This window comes from Styela clava, chromosome 15, assembly GCF_964204865.1.
Source record: "Styela clava chromosome 15, kaStyClav1.hap1.2, whole genome shotgun sequence".
Classification (NCBI taxonomy): Eukaryota; Metazoa; Chordata; class Ascidiacea; order Stolidobranchia; family Styelidae; genus Styela; species Styela clava.
In genome coordinates, this window is record NC_135264.1 from 16677866 (window position 1) to 16695482 (window position 17617).

Here is a 17617-nt window from a genome sequence, read left to right on the forward strand (position 1 = left end):
GTTCAGTTGTGATGTGGGGAAATAGGTGCACAATAGAAGAACGAAAATCGGATGTTCATTAGATGGATAAGATTTTCATACTTATCCCGATATCCGTAACTGATGTTTTTTGACTGTCTGTCACGGCAGATGATTGTTGCAGGCACTTGAACTGGCATGTTTAGGATTCCGATTTACATATTAATCCCGGGAAGAGGCAAGCCACGGCCTCTCGTCCGGATACCATTCCATGTCGGGCATGGGGGTTTGCTATTGATTAAATTGAATTCTTATGAAACTGATGATGAACAAACACTACATAGATGAAATAGTGGCTTTCGACGAATCTTGTTATTATTATTGTATCTGGGGAATGAAAGGAAGAAAATCCCTGGGTACCACAGATGAGTTTTTGCGTGGCATTTGAAAATTCCTATTTCCTCAAATTTACCGTAGTAACTTTGTTATCTTGAATAAAAATTTGCCTAAAATAAATGATATTAAAACAATTTTTTATTCTTCAAATTCAGGTGAATACAATAAGTTCAATTTTTAATTTTTTTTTTGCAAAAGGCTGCAGTCGGCTTTCGTAAAATAATCTATGGCATTGTTTCGACGCCACAAAATGCTCACGTGGTGTCATTACAAAGACTTTGGCGGTTTGGAATTTTGAGGATTGCTTGAATGAATTATATTATGTCGGAAGTAACAGAATCTAGTGTGGATTCGGTGGATCCGAATGTGGAAAAGGCCGACAAGGTTAAAGAACAAGCAAATGTATTTTTCAAAGGTAAATATCTCTACTCTTTCGTAAATTGCTTACTGTGAACTTGGAAAAAATTGCTAGGAATGGACAAACTGACAAGCTAAATTTATGTTTTTACAGGTCCAAATTGGTGTATCTTAACGCCTGAATAACAGAAATATTATTATTTTAATCATTAAAAAATAGGGCACTGATAAAATATTTTTGAAGTTTAGTATAACTAACTTAAATTTATTTAAACTTTGAAAATATTGTAGGAATAGACAAGCTAAATTTGTGCTTTTACAAACCGAATTAGTCTGTATCCGAATATATAAATAACAGTAATAATATCATTTTATTTATTAAAACAAGTAGTCTAGAGCAGGGCTACTCAACTGGCGGACCGCGGTCCGAATCCGGACCTTTCGGGTATTCAATTCGGACCGCCTCTAATTTATTATTCGGACCGCCTCTTTATTTTGGATCATTAGCCCCACTTTTGAAGTTTCCTTTTATAAAATCACTTTTATAGATTTAAATATATATGGGGAGGAACTGTAACGCCATAATAAACAATCTTGATTAGCTAATAATCATTAGTCGACCGAGGAAGTGTGTATTTAAAGATGCCGAAATATAATTTTTGGAAAGACCGGTAAAAATAGTTGAGTAGCTCTGGTCTAGAGCACTGACTGACTGAAGTATTTTGCCGGTGTTTTGCATGATACATTGATACTGTAGTAAAATTGATACAATTTCTGCAATTATTTTCTGTTTACACATACAGACATAGGGTCTCATAAAGTAAACGTCGTAACTGCTTGAATAATGGCAAACAAGAAAACATGATGTGAAAAGACAAAAAACAACCCAAGTTTATCATTTCTTCAAAATAAAAAATCGATTGCTCGAACACAATATTCAGATATTCTATTCTGCTAGTTGGCATGAGACATCCCTGCTTAGTTGAAAATTGCAGAATTGATTGAATTGGATTTAAACTAAATACCTGTTTCAAGAATCCTTACTGCGTCGTACAGATACATTACAATTTGACATCACATTTTTGATCGCTGTTATTCAAACAATTACAGCGTTTACTTCGCTAGACCTTAGATTCCAATCTCGAATCTTACCTCAAACAAACCACCTCCTGGTCCGAAAGTCTGTGATCTGAAAAGTCTGTATTTGTGGCTATGTTCTTTCTGCATAGTAGTTTTTATGATTTTTCTTTTTTATCAATATAATAAAGCTTACTTTAACTAATGACCTTCGAAATTTACTCCTTCAGAAAAGAACTACGAACAAGCGATTCTCCTTTACTCGGAAGCTATCGAACTCAATCCCTCTGTAGCTGCGTATTTTGGAAACAGAAGTTTTGCGAATTTAAAACTTGAAAATTATGGCTACGCACTCGAGGATGCGAGTAAAGCTATTGCTCTTGATCGAAGATATCTTAAAGTGAGTTTACACTACAGAAATTTGTTGTCTCACTCTTGAGATATTGCATAGTTTGCCCAGTTGATATTGTGATCTTGGCAACCCTAAATTGCGGTAAAACAGGAATTACTGGAAATGCTCTAAAATGCAGGACAGGGGTTTGCAATTTTTTTATCGGTGGGTCATATAACCAACTTAAGACATCTAGCTGCGACAAGTGCAAAAACATTTTTACCCATTTGAGTGTCTTTTTAAACATAAAATTTCGGATTTGGAATCTGGCCAGATTTTATTTAATGAAGAAAAATCTGAGGGCCACACTAAATGGCTTGGCGTGTCGGTTTGTGGCCCAAGGGTCGCCTCCCTTCCTGCTGTAAGAGATATATATTCCCATGCAATAATACAGCTTGACAAATAACTGTAATTACACCTTTTCACAGGGATATTACAGGCGAGCATCAGCTAACATGGCAATGGGAAAATTCAAGGCAGCAATGAAAGATTATGAAACGGTCAGATTTCATTAGCTGGTCTAATTGGATCTTTTGATCAAAGTTTCCGAACTTTGGCCTTATTTAATAGACTGCTAAGAACACTTGACAAGCTTTGATTCTGTATATTTTCTGTAGATAATTTCTGACTTTGATTATCACCACAAAAAATTTGAAATTTTAACTCCGAAGACTTCAGGGAATTCAAATTTTGTTTCCAACCCCCCACTCTGAGGAGTTTAAAAATATGATTCTGATGAGCACTCCTAACTCCAGTTAAAAGTTAAAACATGCCAATTCTCGCAAAACTTTCATAATTCAATTTTTTCATGTATTGCAATGTCTTACTATGAATAAGCAAAGAAGCACTTGTAACAAGAGTAAAGAATCTTTAAATCTCCCTTAAAATATATTTTCTAACTTTTCAGGTCGTAAAATCAAAGCCTAATGATGCAGATGCGAAAGTTAAATACACTGAATGTAGTAAAATTGTTAAAAGACAAGCGTTTGAGAAAGCGATCGCTTGTGATGAAGTTAAGAAGATTGTTTCAGAAACAATTCATCTTGAAGCTATGAGTAAGTTTTGGTACTTTTTTGTCTTTGCTTCAAACAAGGTTTGAACAAGCGACTAACAATATCTGCGAAAATTGATAACCTCGTCACAAAAAAATAGGCCTAAACTATTCAGTATGTTTTTACGACCCCAAACTGGTATGGGAATAGAATATTATTTTTTTGCATGGACTTGATGGTGGAGGCAGCTGTAACCGATCTGTAGATTCACATTGGTGGATTGCCCGGCAATCTTCTCACATATAGTTATCACCGCACGGGATGCAAATCTTTGAACGTGGGTGATCAGAGATGTAATCAGTTACTTTGCGAAAGCATAGGAACTTGCAGTTGCAGACAGAGGCAAAATACTACAATAGCCTTTAGCAGAGGTTACTTTGCTGGCAATGATCCACTTCTTGTGCTGTCAGTCGTATGCAAGAGACCTATTTCTTCTAGTTTATTTATTCTAAATTATAATTATTTTTATATTTAAAGATTACCTCATATCAAAATTCTTATTTTGTACTTTTGTTTCCTCATTTCTCATTTGATTTATTTCAGCAATTGACGACAGTTACAAAGGTCCTCGAATCGCTGACGAAGGCATGACGAAGGAATTCATGTCGGAATTGATCCAATATTATAAATCAGGGAAAGACATGAGATTAAGTAAAAGGTAGGAATTCTCATCTCTGTATCAAGCTCTAGACTAGTAGCATCAGCCTCTTTGAAACCCGACCGACCTGAAATTCTAATTACTTCTGTGAAAATAAAGAAAATTTGGGGCTCCCGAAGTATGCGAACCAAGATGGCGGACATCGGAATGTAACATTATACTAGGTTAGGGTTAGGCCATAATTTTAGGTATGAATACTACGGGAGGCTCTTGGCTAGTCTTCGAACTGATAATAGGACTAAAATTAGAAAAAAATTATCGCCTAACCCTAACCTGTTACCCATGTTACGTTCCGATGTCCGCCATCTTGGTTCGCATACTTCGGGAGCACCGAAAATTTATTTAAAATTCAAACTTCTGTTTATGTATGATTGTAACCTAGGAAGCTTTGCACAAAAGTTATGTTCTCTATAGAATATGTTCCAAATGGTCTGTTTTTTTATATACCACCTCAACTATAGTTTCCCACTATAATTCATTCCTTGCCACCCTGCAGTTTAGATATTGAATATACTGAAGCACTGATGTTCTCCTCTATCTCTTTGGAGAGGTTTGGGTAGCATTCTATGGTAATCATAGGACGACTGCGGCGTATTTTGATAATTCGACAAAAGGCCTTCCGGAAGGTCTTTTGGCCTTCCGGAAGGCCCTTTTAATCAAATAGTTTTGAAACCTGATTTCGTGTAGTTTGATTTTGAATTTTCTTTAGCTTATGGTATTAATTGATTGCCAGTTACTCATGAACACAATCATGGGTTACAATTTCTATAAAACATTTTCGTTTTTTATCACTGACCTATTTACTTTTAATAAAAATTTCAATTTTTTGAAAAATTTGAAAAAAATCAATTTTTTAAAATCCTCATTTCTCAGATAAAAAAACCTTTGTGATCTAATTTTTTCATGTTTATGAATTTCTTGTATCATGTTGTTGCACTGAAAAACTAAAGTTGCTAACAGAAAAAAGCGCAAATACAATTTTTTTTGTAAATTATAAATTTTTCATCAAAAATTTTAAACGATCAGTTTTATAAGAGGGATTATTGTTTAACTATATTCAGTTAGGTACATTTTTTTCTCTAAAAACCCAGAACACAAATACCTAATACCAAAAAAAACTTCAAAAATTAATACTAACATAAACAACATGATGGATGGGAGACCCTTTCAAAATTTTTCTTGAAAAGGGCCTTCCGGAAGGCCCTAAGACCCGGTATCTGGGAACCCTCAAAAACTTCTATTTTCAGTAATTAGAGAATGTACCACTATCAAATAAATAAGTAATATTATTTTAAGCCATGTTATCTGAAAAGAAAGTTACATTTTTCGTTTTTAATGTTAGGGAAGGTGTTCCCCAAATGACAGCTGGGCATTAATTTTCAGTAAATGAAAGACGATCACTCATTCAAAGTCAGCGCCTACTTGGATAATAAAACTTTTGAATTTGAAATGTTTGCTCATCATGTAAAGAATATCATGCAAGATTTGGTTGATATGTTGTCTTTATTAATAAAATATAACATCCAAAGATGAGCATTTATTAGTAGAAAACCCATGTTGCTCTAAATTGACAGTGGTCACAAGAACGCATTAGTTACGCATCTTAGAAACCAAAGGATCCAGTACCCACATTATAATGATGACAGTAACAAATTTCAAATAAGTTTCTGCTACTTGCAGTCTAGGGATATTTCCAGAGTGCCATTCTCATTTTGTTTCTAGCTAGTTAAAGTTATCTTTTATCAAATCTATCTGCAAAAAAAATTGGAAGTTTTGATGGGCAACTTACTATACCATTAATAATTCATCCTAAGGCTCTGTCTCCCCTTTGCCTATCATTCTCTGCTGTAAGGGGATTGTATCCATGTCTTAATCAGACTCTATGTCTTATTAATCAGACTCTTGTCACTTTCTTCGTCTGAGAATGAAAATACATTCATCTCTGTTAGTTCACTGTCTATGCTGCATGCTAAGAAAGCACTCAGCACATTCACTAACTTCCCTCTCTTTCTCAACTTCAGAATCCTAACTCTCAGTCTTTTTTGGTTGCTACCTAAAACTGCTGTTTGGTTGTTCTTCATTCATTCAAACCAAAGCTACTCTCTGCATTGCGCTCAAAGTAATTTCCTAACTCGAATCTTTCTTAAGTTCTTTCTATGTTCTCTTCATCTGAAACTCCAGGTCTTAAATCTTTATAGTCTATTTCACACACTGCAATATTATATCACAATTCACAATGTAATATCATAAAATTTCACTCTAGCTTTCTCTAAAAACTTGAAAAGTATCAACCCAGAAACCACATCCAAGCACAAATTATAATGATACTGTATATAGTAGCAATCAATTTTTAAATTTGAAATATTCTTCTGTATAGCTTAAACTTAACCTAAATATATTTATTATGTTAATCAATAACATAAAATGATAATTTGTGTTTAATTTTGGCTTCCCTTCGAAAAAACAGGCTTTCCTCTCAATATTAAGGGTCCACATCGACACATATAACTGATTATTTTTGTAGGGCCTTCCGGAAGGCCCTAACATTTTCTATAGTAATGTCCAACTTTTATATATCATTAAACATTCTGTATTGCATTTTGTTTCTCAATAAATCAAGTAACCAACATGAAATCATGCCTCGTGCAAAAAAAAGTACCTGCAATTACGAAGAAAATATTTTTTGACACCGGAACAACAAAAATTAATCTAATATTCTGATCAATAAACTAGGTAACTTGCTTATAATTGGAGATATGGAGACAAAATATTGACTATGTCATCTGGTAATCGCCAGGCTTGCAACTACAACTTTTATTGCTTTCATTTAAAGCCATGTACTCTTCAATTTGGTCAAAATAGTTGAATGGTGTAAAAAAAACATAGGGCCTTCCGGAAGGCCCTTTTGTCTACATGTTTATACAAAATTTACGACATTATCGAGTGGTAGCAGTTCATTCCAATCACATTGCAATTGTTGTAAATCTATAGAAACTTGCAAAACAGTAAAAAAAAGTGCCTCAATTAATACCTGGGTTGCCATAATTGCGATTTTTGAAAAATATATAAAAATTTTCATAGGTGACAAAAAGTTCTTATTTTCAATAGTTGAGCAGACAAATAAAATCTATATATGTGCAGTAGCTGTTAAGTGTCTGTAAATAACCTTTAATGAACTATTCAAAGCTGAAAAACTAAGAAGTTTTTCTGCTATATAGGATTGTGAAAATTTATCGTAAACATGACCTAAAATGGGGCCTTCCGGAAGGCCCTTTTTCAGTCGAATTATCATTAAATGAATTGTTTCTTTACTCTTAATAAGTCTTTGGGGAAGCAGCCAGTAGGCGATATCTGGGACTACTATGTCATAACAATAAGTAGCTCTGAAAGGGAGGTGCAGTTCCTACCACTTAATGGCAGCTCCTGCCACGAACGAACCACAGTGTCTCTTGCCCTGGTTTTATGGCGCTATTATTGGTATATTCACAAAGTCATGTACCAGATGTTAGTTTATCATGCGGAATTACATTTACCTAAACCTGAAACCTAACCCCAAATCTATCAAAACTGTATTCATGGGATAAATGTTCCAACTTACCCAATATTTGTCTCCATCAGGGGCAGCCCTGCCATTACAGCCGACATGCCTTGGTTTGTGGCAGCAAAATTTTACCCACCAATGGTCTTCAATTTGCTGCCCTGATACCAGCATCTCGCCATGGTTTTGCAGCTGCTTCAAATGCCGCAAAAAACTGCACTCGCTTGAATAGTTGTCGTTGAGCTAAGGGGTCCTCAATTTTTTATGATCAATAGTCCCTTACTTTTCATTTTAAAATCTTAATTTTGCTTTTAACAATCTTCCATCATTTATTTTATTTGCCACGTATAATTATAGGAATAGTCTACAATTGAAAGTATAAGAATAAATGCATTATAGTCAAAGAATTAATCATATCACTTCAATAAATCAAATTCACTTCAAAAAATGATGTAACCCATGAACCACTGCTTTAAACACTAACACCAACTAAATAATTTTTAAAATATTCAGGGATGCGTACTACATTGTTCTCGAAGTAAAGAAAGTTTTAGAAGAGTTGCCATCAATGGTGGACATCACTATAGAAGAGGTATTTTTGAAAATGAGTAAAAATGGGGTAAAGTTACCCAAGAATTTGGGAGCTTCAGCCGTATGTGCACCAAAATGGCGCACATCCTAAACATAATGTGTGTACCAGGTTAGGCGCCATCTTGGTACACATACTTCTAGAGCGCCAAAATTTGTACACATTTATTGAGGCAGTGCTGGGAGGATTGATTCGACTTGGACTTGAGAATCTGGATGGAATGACTCGGTTTGATACTGAGAGAATTCTCTACCTCAGGGTTTCCCAAACTGGAGTCCGCAGACTCCTGAGGGTCATTGATGACTGCACAGGAGGTCTGTAACGATGTGAGGAGTCTGATCGATCTTTAATGATTGATTTCAATTAAAAACCATTCGTTTCTTTGGTTGAGCGTTTTGGACAAATATGCATTTCTGTCAGAAAAAGCAATTCAAATTTATTTGTCTTTTGTAACGACTTATATGTGTGAGACAGAATTCACATCTCTCACCAATAGGATGACAAAATACAGATCGAGATTTGCCGCAGAGTCGACTTACAAGTTTGCTAGCCACAAATTGTTCCAAGAATTGATAAATCTATTTTGCTCGGTGCTCTATTACTAGAAAGCTAAGAAATGCCCCTATTTTTTTATCTTGCCTTTCCTGTGGCACTCTGGAAGTTGCTGATTTTTAAATTTTTTGTGTACATGGAAAAACCAATTTTTGTGGCCTAGATCAGTGGTCGGCAACCACCGGGCCGCGGCCCATCGCCGGTTCGCGGAAAGGTTACTATCGGACCGCAGAAGCGTGGCACAAACGACGGACAATGTCCTAATAACATGTTTAGTTGATTAACAACTCAAACAATAATTAGTTGAAAAGAGTCTTTGCGATTTATAGGGTACTTCGCAGTCTTTTGGGCAATACTACTAACTGAATACCCCGGCATTGCAAAAAAACTTTACAAGCATTTTTACATCTAAGTGAAGTCAGGTTTTTAAAATTGACAACTACAAAATCGCAGTAGCCTGAACGTAAGAAAACACATTACTTGAATAACATCACCTTTATTCTCTGAATTTAATATCAACCTATTTTTCCTTTCACATATAATTTAAGCTTATTTCGTCTGTACAAGGTGGTTCGCCAAAATTTTGGTCAAGCTTTACCGGTCCGTCGCCAAAAAAAGGTAGCCGACTACTGGCCTAGATAGATGTCTGAAGTTGCTTAAATGTTGCAATAGATGTCTGAAGTTGCTTAAATGTTGCAATAGATGTCTGAAGTTGCTTAAATGTTGCAATAGATGTCTGAAGTTGCTTAAATGTTGCAATAGATGTCTGAAGTTGCTTAAATGTTGCACACACTGTCTTATACATTTCGAATTCTTGCTATTTTTATTTTAACAGAGCAACCAACTAACAGTATGTGGAGACATCCATGGTCAATACTACGATCTTTGTCATATATTTGAACTCAATGGTTTGCCGTCAGAAGAAAATCCTTATGTATCCTTTGATATTATATTTTCAATTACCGTATTTCTCCGTGTATCATAAGCACTTTCGGTTCCGAATTTCATATTCGAAATTAGGGGGTGCGTATTATACATTGGTGTAGAAAATTTTCAAAAAATCCTGATCGATATTTTACACGCAATTGCCAAATACACATGTTTCTTTTCCGTCTTCTATTAATTTTATGTGACAAAGTCCGTAATAACTAATAACCAGATCATGCTAGTAGAATCACACCCACAGAATAGACTATCTTGTCTAACAAAGGACAACGCATCTATTTTGATAACCAGTGTATATAAGTGTCAAGTGATAAAAACGTCACTTTAAAGCGATAGTTTGATTGTTGTTGTCGGCCAGTCTGGCGTCCCTCAGTTCTGTTTTGCCGTATCGGCAAAACTAAATGTTCCTAAATCATTTTTTTCTCACTTTGATTGCGGCTTGTTTCATTTCTCTCGTTTTGACTAATCGCGAGTAATCGGCAAACGACACAAAACGCTCACAAATCTTTTTTTCTCAACCATTTTCGAAATGCTCCAAGATAAGTAACAGCACGATAATTTAAAGCCGGGTAACAGCACTCCGAGATTAACAGACACAGACCTGTAGATGTCATAAACACTTGAAACATATTATTAAATTCACAGTGAAACTTACTAAGCTGGCTTCTTAAAAATACCAAATGCGGTCGACGCAAGTGACCGAAGTGAGTGACTGAATTCGACCGTGCGTATTATGCACGGACCTTGGTATTTTCATACAATTCACATCCTAAAAGAGCCCTGCGTATTATACGTGGGTGCGTAATATACACGGTGAAATACGGTATATTGTTGAGAACAAGGGCATGCAACCTTTAATATAGGAAGGTAGATTCGAATAACTTGGTTGCTTCGATTAACATAGACTTTCTAGTAGCAGGTAAAAAAATTTGGACTTCTATCTTGTGACATACGTTGTTCGCTTTGCACAAGCTAGCTTTTAGGGCATTGTAACATCATAGACATGATAATAAAATGTAGCCTACCCGGGTACAGGCTTTGCGACGCAATGGATTTGAAATACTTGTTACCTATCGATATTAATCGGTAAGTATGTTGATAGGTATTTGTCTGTATGTCTGTCTGTTAGATGCACGCGATATCTCACGGAAGAGAAATTGAATCTGCTCCAGATTTTGCATGTGCATTCATCATATGGCGGACCAAAAGCCTATTGATTTTGGATGAATTATGTCGTATAATTAGCGAGTTATTTATTAATTAGTGATCAAGTGATCTAGATATTTGTAAAGCGAGAGAATTTTGAGATCCGCCGTGTGTGCGATGCGCAGTGCGCGAGTTACAAGAGCGGATGAATCGAAACCGCAGTTTCTGTTTTGGGGGATCCCCTAACTCTCGATCGATAAGTCTTCGGTTTCCAACCGATATTCTCGTTTGATGTTTGCTTGAAGTCTAAAAACACGAATGGGATAATCTTGCAGAACATTTTCCTCAACTTCCATGTTCTGTCAGTTATTCAATGGAGATTTTGTCGATCGTGGCTCGTGGTCTGTCGAAGTTATTCTTGTTTTATTCGGTTTCAAAGTTCTTTATCCTAAGCATTTTCACCTTGTAAGAGGTGAGTGAGAGTTTGTTGTTGATAATTTTTTATTTAAATTAATATTCTGTTCGCAATTTTTGCATCGCTCAAAACAATGGAGCCTCGTAGGAATTTTCGTTGTAGCTAGTTCCTCTTCTGCAGACCAGTAGTGTTACCTGGAATAAAAATAGTTTATTTGGTATTGAAAAAAACTCAGCTAAGACTCTGTTCAGACCCGCTATTTGTTACGGTCGGGGCTCCCGAAGTATGCGAACCAAGATGGCGGACATCGGAATGTAATATGTGTACCAGGTTAGAGTTAGGCCATAATTTTAGGTATAAATACTACAGGAGGCTCTTGGCTAGTCTTCGAACTGATAATAAGACTAAAATAAGGAAAATTGGAAAAAAATTATCGCTTGCCCCTAACCTGTTACCCATGTTACGTTCCGATGTCCGCCATCTTGGTTCGCATACTTCGGGAGCACCAACTTAGCAATTCGGAATTTCGAAAACCCACCCTTAGAAAATTCTTGGCCAAAAAATATCAAAAATAGACGAAGAGAGAAATATATTGAAAGAGGTTGGGAACCATTGCTTACAATGACATACCCAATGGGTTGGGTTCAAAGGTCAACCCTCGAACCCCCCTTTTGAAATGTAGAAAAGGAAGCATTTTTCTTTATCACACATAGCATTTTTTGTAGCTTGAAACTATTGTGAACCCATATTTTACGGCCTGCTAGCTGATAGGGTCTGAGTTATAAATTTCACCCTCGCTTTGAAAATTTTTGGCTTTGCTTAAACTCGTTCTGTTTCCAACAGGGAACCATGAAACTGATAACATGAACCAAATGTACGGGTTTGAAGGAGAAGTGAAAGCTAAATACACTCCACAAATGATGGAACTCTTCAGTGAAGTTTTCAATTTCTTACCTCTGGCGTATTGTATTAATAATAAAGTTTTGGTAAGAAATTGTCTTTTCGCTATTTTTTGGGAGTTGTTTTACCAATTTGCTTAAGAGAATAGAGCTATGGACAAGCAGTTGTCTTAATGAAATTTGTTTGAGAAAAACCAGAATTTGCTTTTTGAATTTGATGATGGCTACCTGTAGCTCTTTCTTTTAGATGATGGTTCATAACCATGCTCTTGAGATTATAAAATAAACAGAGCACTTTGTGCACGAAACATTACAGAAATACATTTATGCTAGTATGCAGTAATACTATCCAACCACCTGAATTTCTTTTTTTGCCATATTTCAAAGGTAATGCATGGTGGTTTATGTCAAGATACAGTTACACTTGATGATCTTCGGAAAATTGAACGCAACAAACAACCTCCAGAGTCGGGTCCCATGTGTGATTTATTATGGTCAGATCCACAGACTGCAGTAAGTAGTTTTTTATGAAGAATTATAAATAATTTCATTATGAATCCAGATAATTAAAATTTATGTGAATTTTTGATAGAGGCTATAGTGTACATGTCAAATATAAACAACATATATATGTCTATATCGGGGGTTTCCAAACCAGGGGTCGCGACCCCAAATTTGGTCGAAGTGATAAGTAGGTAGGGTCGAAAACAGGTCATGTGGTCGGTGGGGTCGCTGAGGTATGTCAGAGGATGGATGTACAAAACATCTAAGATTTAAAAAACCATGTTAAATTTAGCAGTTTGTACCATGGCATACTGTTAAACAGGCCTATAGGCATCTCTCTAGGTTTGGTTTTGGCTTATTTTACTTAATACCACTACATGACCAAACTCAAAAGTCCAGTGAAAGAAGCTCTGAAGTTTTGTGAAAAAATATATATTGACCTGGGCTCGCACTGGACACTTGGAAGTTGTCTTTGGGGTCGTCCTGAAAAAAGCTTGGGAACCCCTGGTCTATGTAGCTCTCACTAGAGGTTACACGAGACTAACTGCCAATCCTTCCATATTAATGCCTTTAGATCAGGGATTCCCAAACTTGATTGACTAAACTGTGATAATGACATAACAATTGGCATTATCTAAAACGCAAAAACACATGAATCAAGATTTTTGTAATTAATTTGTTTGAGAATTAAAAATTTAGAAATTCAGGTAATTAAAATTGATGTAAATAGGTCAATAGAGCCTTTTGTGTACATGTCAAATATAGGTAACAGGTATTTGTCCATATAACTATCAGTAGAGGTTACGCAAGCCTTACTCTCAATACTTTTACATTGGTGGGACCTTATGCGTATAATGCAAGGATGCTGTGGCAGGAGTGATGGTGACCATTCCAAGTGTCTGCTCATTCTATGCGCGAGTCTTGTTATTGTCACGATTAGTATAGCTTGCGCGAGACTAACTCCCCATCCTCTATGCTAGTGTATCCATACATGAATAATGCAAGGATGCTGTAGCACAGGAGTGGGCAGGGTTTTTGGATTAGGGGCCAAAAATTTTGCCCATCTAGACTGGCGGGCCATGTATGTGTGACGTAAAAGTCACATTTTATGAAAAATCTTTACAGTGTTACAAAAGCCTAAGTGAAAGACAATGAGCCTCGTGGCAAAACTATTTAATCGCAATCTCAACAAATTTATTTCGCTATTTCATAGGTTAACATTGAAATTTTGTTTTAGTTTAGTTGTGGCAGCTTCAGGCAGGCCAGATTGAACTATCCAACCGACAGGATTTGGCCCGCAGGCTGTGGTTTGCCCATGTCTGCTGTAGCAGGAATAAACATGACCATACTATGCAATTTAAAGAGTCCTGCTTCATGGGATAGGATTTACATATTTATCCAGAGGGAGAAGAAAGCCGATAAGACGGCTTAACCATATGGCGAACCACGGCCTCTCATCCGGTTACCATTCAATGCCTCGTATGGGATTAGTTATTTGTTTTCAGTAGCATGAACTTGATACCACCATGCATGTTGGTTTATTTAAGCTCATGAAACTCGATCAAGACATGAGACCATATTTTGTCAACTCATTATTCATATTGTCATCCTTTCTCCCTAATTCTAATTTCTGTTCTTTTCATTTCAGCTTGGTCAGGGAGCCAGTAAACGAGGAGTCAGTTTCCAGTTTGGTCCTGATGTCACGGAGAAGTTCTTGAAATCGAATAATTTGGATTATATTATCAGAAGCCATGAAGTTAAGGTAGGTTTTTACAGGGTTGTGGAATCCATCCATCAATTTTATGTCTAGCTTTCTATCTTGCGATCTTGTCATGTCTCTGTGATTGTGCGTGTGCGTGCCTTATTTAATTTTAATACTTTTGGGTGAGCGAACACGTACTACTTCTTTTAACAATACCTTTCCATCTAAAATCTGTACGCTTCAAACCTTACTTGAAGTTTTGTTTGTCTCCCGATTCTATAATCAGTTTTTACTTATCGATCTTAAGATCGGTAAGTATATTGATAGGTATTTGTCTGTATGTATGTCTGTCTGTGTGTGTGTCTGTTAGATGAACGCGATATCTCGCGAATGCGAGGTTGAATCTGCTCCAAATTTTGCATGTGCATTCATTTTATCTCGGACCAGAAACCTATTGATTTTGGGCGAATTATGTCGTATAATTAGCGAGTTATCAATCAATTATTGATATAGTGATCTAGATTTTTGTAAAGCGAGAGAATTTTGAGACCCGCCGAGTGTGTGTGTGCGATGCGCAGTGCGCAAGTTACAAGAGCGGATGAATCGAAACTGCAGTTTTCTGTTTTGGGAGATCCCCTAACTATCGATCGATAAGTCTTCGGTTTCCAACCGATATTCTCGTTTATTTTGTTGTTTTATCAATTATTTTATCTTCTGTTATGCTGATTATGGAGTGAAAATAAACTCACACTTATTATACTTATCTTGAACAAATAACTGAACGAGAATATCGGTCAGAGACCGAAGACTTGTCAATCAAAAGTTAGGGGATCCCCCAAAACAGCGCTCTTACTTCATAGTGACACCTTGTGTCCCATCACTAATTAATTAATAACTCGCTAATTATACGACATAATTCATCCAAAATCAATAGGCTTCTGGTACGACATATGATGAATGCACATTCAAAATCTGGAGTAGATTCAATCTCGCTTTTGTGAGATACCGCGTGCATCTAACAGACAGACAGATAAATACCTATTAACATCAAACAAATTTAACAAACAGACAGACAAATACCTATTAACATACTTATCGATTAAAATCGATAAGTAATAGCTTTTCTCATACCCGACATTGACTGTTAACCGGATGAGAGGCCGCCATATGCCCCATCGTAAAGCCACTTTGATGGCTTCCATCTAGGGGCCTAGCCACAGGGTTGATGGTCGGAAATTTCTGATTGCCAAGTTTGGCCGTAACAGATAGCCAGTCATTATGGTACAGAATTTCTTTTTTTACATTTTATTAGTTGGGGGGGGGGGGGGAGGGCTCCCTTCAAACCCCTTCTTGGCTATGCCACTGTATAAAACCCTCGATATGAGATAAATATAATAGTTTCATCATTTCAATATTTCCAGCATGACGGTTATGAAGTCTCACACAACGGAAAATGTATAACGATATTTTCGGCACCGAATTACTGTGATCAGATGGGTAATAAAGGTGCTTTCATACACTTGAAGGCGCCAGATCTCAAACCTGAGTTTACACAATTTGAAGCCGTGGTAAGGATTCACTTTTCATAGTACGAAACAATCATATTAGGACTGGGTTTCCCAAACTGGGGGCCCCAACCCACTGGGGGTCCGTGATGACTGCACAGGGGTTGCGCGATGATATGAAAAGAGACGACGATACGATAATTAATAAATTGTGCAGTCGAAACCAATTTCATCCAACACATTATTATCGTTTGTGTTATTGTGATGTAAATGAAACATTACCATTTCTCGTTGGTTAGACACAGGAATTGATACGGCATAGAAAGGGGGTCCTTCAAAAATAAGATTTTGAAACAGTGTTCCGCGGCCAAAAAAGTTTGGGAAACACTGTATTAGGATTCCTAATTTTAGGATTAATTTGGCGTGTATTTAGGATGTTTTTCAATACCAATCGCCCAGAATGCTTTTCTGAAAACTAATTTTAAATATATCTAAAAAGTAAATATGCAATATAACTTAACGGTACTTTCAGATCTATTCAAATATCCCACAATGTCCAAAATGATTCCGAAAACACTCATTCAACTTTATTTTATTCAATTTTTAGTTTTAGGAATATTTTTATTTGATTTATCATTAATTTTATCATTTTGAGTGATCGAAGTCTCACAAAATCTCAAATCCATTATTTTCAGCCTCACCCAGAAGCCAAACCAATGCAGTATGCAAATTCACTCATGAGAATGGCCGGATTGGTTTGATCTGAGCGGCCATTTTTAGTCCAAGCAATACACCAGGATCACCATAGAAGCATCTGATGTCATTTTCGTAGAGTACTTACGCATGGTTACCATTTTTTGAAGTACTTCTTTTATGACCGGCTGATTTGGGGCATAGTGCTTGATGATAAATAGGGATTCCTGATATGGTACTGGGTTGGGGTCATATATTTTCAAACGGTGCTCCCGAAGTATGCGAACCAAGATGGCGGACATCGGAATGTAACATGGGTAACAGGTTAGGGTTAGGCGATAATTTTTTTCCAATTTTCCTTATTTTAGTCCTATTATCAGTTCGAAGACTAGCCAAGAGCCTCCCGTAGTATTTATACCTAAAATTATGGCCTAACCCCAACTTAGAACACATATTACATTCCGATGTCCGCCATCTTGGTTCGCATACTTCGGGAGCACCAAATGAAGTGTGATTCATGGTATGTTGTCCTCGTGCTCAATCTGGGATTCAAACTTATCCATTTTGACAAGCTCATTTGATGCATAGCACTTTTAAATAAAGGGATTTTGTAATATTCTCTGCGTTAGGGTATTGAGGCAAATAGTCTGGAGTAAGCATATGAAGTGGGATTCATGGCATGATTGGGACGTTTATTGGAGGAAGCATGTGATTATATTAATAATAATATTCTTGGTTGGGGTAAATATGAAATTTTAGAGAAATGGTAAAGTAAGCATATTTAGTGGGATTTATGAAATGTTGTTACTTCTGAGTGAGTGCCCCAGTCTCCTTAATTTGAGTGAGGGCACATAACTTTGCTCAGAGATGATTTTTTTTTTGGAGTAAGTGCTTTTTAACATTGCTCAGAAATAATTCTTTATTTGTGAGAGCGCGAATGGCCTCGCCTTAAGCAAAATTTTCTCAATAATATTTAACGTTCTAATATTTATAATTCGCTTCAATATTCAACTTATTAAGTCAGCTGCTATTGTAAACTCAAATTGGTTCAAATTTTTTTACGGAATATCTTTCACTTGTTGATACTAATGAATCTGCTGTCAAGTTCCTAATTATTATTAAACTTTTAGTTTGTACTACATGTGTTATGTGATGAATCTAAATTTCATTCGGTTATGGTATTGTGCTTAGAAGTCTCAAAAAACTGATACCGCCCCCAATTTCCCCAATGAATTTAAAA

At 36.3% G+C, this 17617-nt stretch overlaps 1 protein-coding gene across 1 annotated transcript; it reads left to right on the forward strand.

Annotated features, from left to right (window-relative positions):
* The first annotated feature begins 542 nt into the window (after positions 1 to 542).
* On the forward strand, positions 543 to 17513 carry LOC120333667 (serine/threonine-protein phosphatase 5-like). The gene is made up of 13 exons (XM_039401000.2): positions 543 to 769; positions 2019 to 2188; positions 2608 to 2679; positions 3087 to 3234; positions 3775 to 3889; positions 7941 to 8019; positions 9404 to 9502; positions 11026 to 11131; positions 11918 to 12060; positions 12361 to 12486; positions 14126 to 14239; positions 15601 to 15747; positions 16380 to 17513. The coding sequence occupies exons 1-13, from the start codon at positions 664 to 666 to the stop codon at positions 16443 to 16445; spliced, it is 1491 nt and encodes a 496-aa protein (XP_039256934.2). The 5' UTR covers positions 543 to 663; the 3' UTR covers positions 16446 to 17513.
* Positions 17514 to 17617: the final 104 nt, after the last annotated feature.

Excerpts from the sequence above, each read along its gene's own strand:
- LOC120333667 (XM_039401000.2), top strand. The coding sequence starts at position 664 with ATGAATTATATTATGTCGGAAGTAACAGAATCTAGTGTGGATTCGGTG. Across the intron at positions 9,503-11,025 it reads CGTCAGAAGAAAATCCTTAT|TTATTCAATGGAGATTTTGT; the intron begins GTATCCTTTGAT and ends ATGTTCTGTCAG. Across the intron at positions 14,240-15,600 it reads TCAGAAGCCATGAAGTTAAG|CATGACGGTTATGAAGTCTC; the intron begins GTAGGTTTTTAC and ends CAATATTTCCAG.